Source organism: Martes martes (assembly GCF_963455335.1).
Source record: "Martes martes genome assembly, chromosome: 1".
Classification (NCBI taxonomy): Eukaryota; Metazoa; Chordata; class Mammalia; order Carnivora; family Mustelidae; genus Martes; species Martes martes.
Genome location: NC_137888.1, coordinates 184613733 through 184621334, shown reverse-complemented (window position 1 = coordinate 184621334; position 7602 = coordinate 184613733). Strand labels below are relative to the sequence as shown.

The window sequence follows — 7602 nt, the reverse complement described above, 5'->3', positions numbered from 1 at the left end:
TGGCCCACATACTGCTTTTCATCAATACAGAAAGAGCATTAAGTCCATAGCACACGGCAAGAAATGAGTGAGGAACAGAGAATGCGAACAAGTGCTTAATAATTCACAAAGCAGGCTCACCATGGAGGAAATGATGATATTCAAACCAACTAAAGCTTTAGAGAATTACTTATAGAGTCTCCCATTTTAAAACAGCTTTACATACCTGATTTAGTTTACATTAAAATATATCCCAATGAATCAATTTGTTCCATATTCAGAAATATAAACACATATCACATTCCTCACAGCTAAATTTTTTGTCATAAATTCTCTTTTATACAAGAAAAAAAGGCAACAGTTGTTTTTTTAATTTTTTTTAAACAGGCTCTATTAATTACAATTTTTAACTCTGTACACACAATGATTGGCTGGTTTTCTCCATTTTTTTTTCCTTTTTCCTTTTTTTTTTTTTTAACAGTACCATGAGAATAACAGTGATTGACTTGCAAAGTTGTGTGTCTGTATGGAAAATGCAAAACAGTACTACAGAAATACACAATGCATTGTAAGCAGCGGTTTGCTGTAGTGGTCCAACAGGTACAAGCAAACGTTTGGCTCAGCTAGGCAGTAATCCATTCCAACCACATCCTGGGGCTACAAGCCGACCCAACCACACCTCCTGCGGGACTGCAAAAGAATGGGTCATTTATAAAAAGAAAAATGGTTATGCTTTGTTCTGCTGTCCAAAGACTCAAAGGACACTGTCATGAGGGCAGAGGTTTGCCAACTTGATCTAGAACCACTGGGACTGCGTCTTTTTCCCTTTCAACCATCCTGGAGACTTTTACTATGGTTTCAAAGGGAAATCGGCATCTCTAGGCATTAAGCACCCCCAGACCTCACTTCTTGAAATATCAACAGAGAGGTAACTTCCACCAACACTCACTCCCTGGTCCCCAATTCAGCAAAGGACAATCTTGGGCTTACGCTACAAAGGGGGAACACACTTTCTATATGGAGGAGTGCTCCCTTGCACCGGGCACTCTGTTCCCCATTCCAGCCACTATTCTGCCTGCAATCAGACAAGACAACACAGAAGGTGCTCACTGTCAGTCTGTTCCTTTTAGTAGCTGAGCAAAGCTGTGATGGCACTGCCTTAATGAGATCTTATTAGATGTGGGTGATGCTAATGAACTTGACCATCTGTGCTTGGGCTACGTTTGGGTAATGGCGGCCAACCTTCTCCTGTCCACACCTTTCTATGGCCAGGGAGAGTACGGAACTGTCTTCTGAACCAACTACGACTTGAGAAGGGAACATTTCTTTGTGCTGTGTAGTTTAGCTATAAATATCCTTCATTTGCAATAGTAGTCTCTTCATACAGTTTAATTTTAGGATCATCGGCAATCCTAATCCATCCCAAAGAGTCCTCAGCTTTTACAAATATAACTTTTGCCTTTTTGCTTTTTTTTTAAGAAAAACTCCTAACTACAGTATAGCACTACATCACTACATAACAATCTACATCAAATTAATTAAACTTAATAATTTCCCTTAGAGAAAATGATCAACAGCCCTATTTAACCAGGAGAGAAAAAGATTGCCCCCTAAAAGGGAACAATTCTTGACAATTCTACAGTTTATGTAGAAACAAAATGTATATCCCTTCGGGGCAGCATTTGGCAAATAATTTCCAAAAAAGTATGCATTTAAAAATACTTTCTTTAATATTATACATCAGGCACAACACTTTTCATATATATATATTTTTTCTTATAAGATTTCAAATGCATAAAATGTTTGTTGCTCTTCATAGGATCATCGGGTATCAGACGCTTCACCAGGTAAGAAACTAAAATTATTTCAGGTTTGTGACCTTCCTCTTAGAACCTTTGACACGGTAAAGGTTGGAATGTGCCTCAGCGTCTAAATACTGAGGTCGGTGCTACATTCTTTGTAAGGTCGCCTTCTCTGCTCTGGGGCATGTCTGGAGCTTCGGCCGGTATCCTGTTTCACACTGGGCTCTTCCCTTTCTCGGTGGCTGACTCTGTCCTCCTTGTTCCTCTTCTCCAAGGACCGCTCCCGCCTGCGCTCAGGGGACCGAGCCCGACGGCGGTCAGTGGACTTGGCCCTCCGCTCTGGCGAGCTCCCCCTCCTGCGCTCTGGGGACCGTTTCTGATCCAAGAGTCTCTCCAGGGACCTCCTGCGATGGTTGGGCGAGCTGTCCCTTCTGCGGGTGGGCGAGCGCTCACGTCTCCGCTCCGGAGAAAGCTCTCGTCTCTTTTCGTGCTTCTCCCTCCTCTCCAAAGTGGTGTCTGCGCTGCGGGTGCCTTCTCTGCGCTTCTCCGGGGGCCTCCTCTTGGGGCCGTTGGTCACCATCCGCTCTGGGGGCGCCTCTCTCCGTCCCTCCGGTGCCCGGTCCTTGGGTCGGCAAGCCCCACTGTCGGGTTTTCTAGAAGTTCCATTCCATGTGTGATGCTCATTGGGTTGTCTGCTATACTCTCTGCTGCCTTTTGGGTCTTTCCCGTGTGCCCGCTTTTCCCCATGCTGTGATGATTTGTGAAGATCGGGTGGGTAACTGGACTCCAATGATGGATGCTGTCTGCGGTCGGGGGGCGCGGCCCTCACTTCCGAAACACCTTGTGCACGGGTGGCGGTGGGGCCGTGCCGGTCGCTGCTGGGGTCTGCCAGGAAAAGAAAGGAGAGCCACAGTTTGGTATCGGGAGTCTTCGGCTCCTGTCCCCACTCCCATGCCTGAGGTATCATTAGTCACAACAAGCAAACAGCTATTAAAGCAGTCAGAATCAAAGCCGACTGAATCTTGGTTAAGTTTAACTGCAACTAGTGAAGATTAACAACTTAGTACTTGTGGCTTTCCGCATCTAGCTACTGATGGCTACACCCCAGACAGATCATTAAGGAACTTACAGCGTTAAGTCACGATTTTAGTCTTTAAAGGCACAACCCAAACAGTGTATCTAGAAGTATGGAGAGGTCCCCATTCTAACTACCTCCTGCTCTTTCTTCTCTCCCACCCACCAAGCCGTCCCCCCGCCCACCCTTCCTCCCGCCCAGCACCCCCACCAAAGAAAACATTCTTTTCTTTAAAGAATACTTGTTTTAATTCGCTTAAAAGTAATCTAGGTTATTGACCTGGAGGGGGATGAGGGAACTTTCTGGGGGATGTAAAGAGGCTATATTTTGATCTGGGTGATTAAAATGGGGGTTTACAGAGGTTATTAAAAAAAAAAAAAAAAGGGCCTGAGCTGTATACTCGGGCTTCAAGCATTTTATGCAAAGTACACTCCTTTTTTAAAAACACTTTTCTTAAGAAAAAAAAAAATTACTCTAGGGTAGTGGGCAAAGTGCGTTCTAGAGGCAACATGGCCAGATGTGGATGACTGCCAAATGTGACATGTATGTGAGGGTCCATTAAACATCCTCTCTACCTTTGTGGATTTTATTCAACAACTTTCTCTAATTTGGGGTGAGTTTAAGAAACTATTTGCAAAACATGGAGTTTCCTGACAAAAGGGAGTGGAGGAGAGGTTGTCAGGGGCATGTCTGACATTAGATGGGGTTCAGATAAAGTCTTTCCGAGACATCTTTCCTTATGCTACACAAGGTAGCCCCAGCTGCATCCAGGAGCCAAGGACTCCCTGCACTTCTTCTTACAACATCAAGATATCTATAGACTTCAAAGCAGAGAAGCCCACGGGGAGAGAGAGGGGTCCTATTTATTATTAAACTATTTGAAATGGCACAGCCAATGTTTTAGGTGGCATCCTGACACTATGAGAGGGCTTTTCAAGGCAGGGATGCTCTGTCGCAGCTAAACCTGGTCAGCCAGACACATTATACGATTCCTGGCAAGACACCTGAAATGACGGGCTGCCGAGTGAAGGGCAAACCAGGGTGATAGTCACGGAGATGAAGGAATCACAGGAACTCTTTAAGGATCTTTCATGAGGCAACAAGGTCAACATTAAACAATCTGTTTCATGAATGATCTCCCAAAACCTAGGGTGGGTTTTAATAAAAACAGGAAGATAGCCTAGAGCAGGGTTTGTAAACTTTCTGCAAAGGGCCAAAGAGTAAATATTTCTGGCCTTGCCAGCTGTGTAGTTTGTGAGAACTACTTAACTGGACCAGAGCGCAAATGCAGCTGTAGACAATTCAGAAAAGAAATGGGTGTGGCCATGTGCCAATAAAACTTTACTTAAAAAAAAACAGGCTACGGACAAGATTTGGCCCATGGGCTGTAGCGTCCCAAGAGATAGCTGACTGAGTAGGACAGGTCCCCTTTCTGTCTATCGAAGCCTTACCCACCTGGGGGAGGACTCTCTGGGATAGGAGGTTTGTTCTTTCTGAATGGTGGGTCCTAGAATTAACACAAACAGGAGCTTGCAAAGTCGCTTTCAGCTTTGGGTAAGGATAGGTGCTTAGATCACTCTCACAAATCTAACCTTGGGGTTTCTTACACCTACTTTTTAAGATAAGGGACAGTAAGACTTCAGTAGGGTTGGTGGTGTACTTACAATTCAAAGAATGCAGTGTGCTCAGAATGAATTGCCAAACATATCAAAATAGAGCTAAGCAGAAGCAATGAGGAAATTAGGCCACAGCACAGAAACACCTAGTATTGATTGAGCTACAAACCGTAGTTTGATTATGGCCCATAAGGTAGAAGCAAGCCTCCCCGAGCTTTTCATTTCTCATACATGCAGCGAGATTAGGAGGTATCATCGCTGTAGAAGGGAAGGGCCCAGCACCAAGAACAGTCAGAGAGAAAGAGAAAGAGAGAAAGAGAAAAAGTTGAACATTTAGATTCCCTATAACAAAGAGGAAAGAAAAAAAAATCTGCATTTGTTAACATAGGGCAAAGAGAGTTTATTTGTCCAGTTAGACAGTCTAAGGCAACACTCAAATAAGGCTGCAGAGACCGCAATCAGAACAGTGACATTTTCTTAGACAGCCATATAAGGTGACTCGAGAACCCAGACAATGGATGCATCCTTTTTTCTTTTTTTCTTTCTTTTTTTTTTTTTTTTTCAAACAACTGGAACAATGACAAGCTGGCATAGGAGACCATTAACAATAAACAACAAAAGACCAAAGTTCCCTCCCTCCCCCACCCCTGAAGACCGCGGCAGTTAAATTAAGTACAAAAAACTCATTACAAAAATAGCCTCACAGAGAAGCAGGTTCCAATCAAGTCAGAAAAATATTGGAACTTAACATATTATAACCCATTTGTGACTCTAATCGATAGAATTAGAGAGATTTAGTCCAAATGACACATGGAGACATTACAGCAGCACAACTCTGGCATGTTCAACCCTTCTTGGAAAGAATGAGTACTTTAAAGGATCTTTATTTTTAGCCCAAAGAACATTTGTTAGTGTTGGATTTTCATCCTCAGTGCAACAGACATAGGTTTTGAGAAGGTACACAGGTTACTGACGATGACTCTCAAATGAAATATCACATCCAACAGAAGCATAGGGGAGACAGAAAAGGGAGACAATGTTACACAGTTTCAGTGGCATTGATACACCTATGGTCAGAGGTTTAGTACAGTGCACAGCTGTGGCATCTCAAAGTCAAAACACCTCCCCCGTGGTTGGCCATATCTACAGGGGCCTCATCTGATGACCTCCCTTCCCCCCACTTTGGGCCCCTCGTATTTTACACCTGTATATGAGGGTCCAACACCTGGGAAGGCTGTCCTTTAAAAGGGTTATCCTTCTCTTTGAGCTGCATCTGAATTAAGGACCTCACCAAGTCCAAAATGCAACTGGGAATTGTGCAGAATGACTTTCGGAAAAGAGGGTGATAACAGATCAATCCCTAATAAAGGGGACCAACGTATATGGGGACCATTCAATCACAGTTTCTATAGAAACTTCTGTAGACCTTTGGTTGGGAAGAAAAGCCCTACATCTAGGGCATAGCTTTTTTTTTCTTTTTTAATTTTAAACAAGACCTCAAATAAATAGGACATAATCATTATAATATACAATATTTTGCCATCAGAAGACTACGCTACGTAAAGATCATTGCTGTTTACTCAAATCATGTCCACACATATGACAAAGGAACTCTATGTATAACCTGGCTTTCCCCATAGGAAAGGTATAGTAACATGTTTCCCTCATGATGAGCACTGGGAATCTATCTCATCCTTTTTCATCTAAAAACATATGGCTACTATATCAACAGTTTTGTTTGTCTTCTAGTAGTGGGCTCAGGTGGTCTGACTGGGGATAGGGACCAGCTACGGGGATATGCAGAAGTGTCATATACAGTGCACAAAGGAGGCCAGCAAGGCCCCCAAATCATCTCAAAAATTTCACGCCTCTTAAGCAAAAACATCAAGTAACCGAAAGAGAAAAAAATAAAGGAGAATTGTGCCTCAACATATCACTCAGGAAACCTGCTTTCCTGCTTCTGAAAAGGAGTATAGTCAGTTTGTGCTAACAATTGGGTCTGAGAAACAGTTTGGCACAGTTCCAACAAACATTCCTTCGCTCTTGGTTGGACTAGACAAAATGTTCTCTCTGATTATCAGAAAGGGGGCTACAAAGATCTTGTCTTAGGCCACGCCCCGGTCCACGTAAGCAAGCAAAAGGATGAAATGTGTAGAGATTTCAGAACAAGCGAGGCAAATAATCACATGGTGCGAAAGGCTGGTGAGACACTGGTGAATAGAGGGAAAACAGAAAGGCTTTCCTGCTGCAGTTCTGGAGACAAATTCATGGAGTCATGCCAGGGAAGGAAGGAAGGTTTTCATAGTTTGACCCACCATATTCTGGTACCGAGCCGTCTCCCCGCTTCAGAAACAGACGGACCCTGCGGCCGCCATTCTTAATCAGTTCTATAGCCCGAGAATGCTTCATGTTTTTGGTGGTCTCGCCATTGATCTCTAAAATTTCATCACCAATCTGCCAAAGCAAGAGACAACAGAGTGAGGACATCACGAAGGATCTGACCAGCTGTCAAGGTGCTTTATGCTTTAAAATTCTTTCAGTGAGTGATTTACTAAATATTTATTGAGTATATTGCAGAAAATCTCCTGTTGCTTTGGGTCCAGCAGTGAAAGAAACCAAAACCGCCTGTCTTCATGGAGATGACATGCTAACGGAAGAAAACTAACAAGAAAGTTAGAGACATATGTGTATGTTAGAAAGCATAAGTGCTACGGGGAAAAAAAAATGAAGCAGTAAAAGGAATATTAATTGTCGAGGAAAAGAAGATGTGGTAGGCAGTTGCTAGGATGCCCCCCCTCCCCCAAATCCTCTCCTCCTTATATTCATATCCTGTGTCATCTCTTTCCCTTCGAATATGGGCTGGAAGTAGGGACCTGCTTCTGGCAAATGTGATGTGATGTTAGCTCAAAGATGAGGTTACAAAATAATCTTGGCTTCTGTCTTATATGCCCCTCTTTTATTTTCTCATTTGTTCACTCTGACGCATGTAGTGAGCTGCCCCGCAGAGGTCATAGTAAGGAGATGAGGGAGAGCTAGGGCCAACAGCCCAAGAGGCCCAGAATCCTGCCAACGACCCTGTGAGTGAGCTTAGAAGCAAACACTTCCCCAGGTAAGCTTTCTGATGAGACCA

The 7602-nt window shown here is 43.5% G+C and overlaps 1 protein-coding gene across 9 annotated transcripts in view; it reads right to left on the bottom strand.

Annotated features, from left to right (window-relative positions):
• Positions 1-366: 366 nt before the first annotated feature.
• The window catches only part of MAGI1 (membrane associated guanylate kinase, WW and PDZ domain containing 1), a 635349-nt gene continuing 628113 nt past the window's right edge, over positions 367-7602 (bottom strand). For 7 of the 9 annotated variants that reach the window (XM_080808970.1, XM_080808971.1, XM_080808972.1 and 4 more), the window contains 2 exons: positions 6788-6926; positions 367-2666 (listed from right to left, as the gene is read on the bottom strand). In XM_080808970.1, coding sequence (XP_080665096.1) covers positions 1909-2666; positions 6788-6926 — 897 coding nt within the window. In that variant the 3' untranslated portion in view covers positions 367-1908. Of the gene's footprint in view, positions 2667-4641; positions 4731-6787; positions 6927-7602 lie in introns of all 9 variants that reach the window. The other 2 variants (XM_080808973.1, XM_080808974.1) reach the window with 1 other exon arrangement.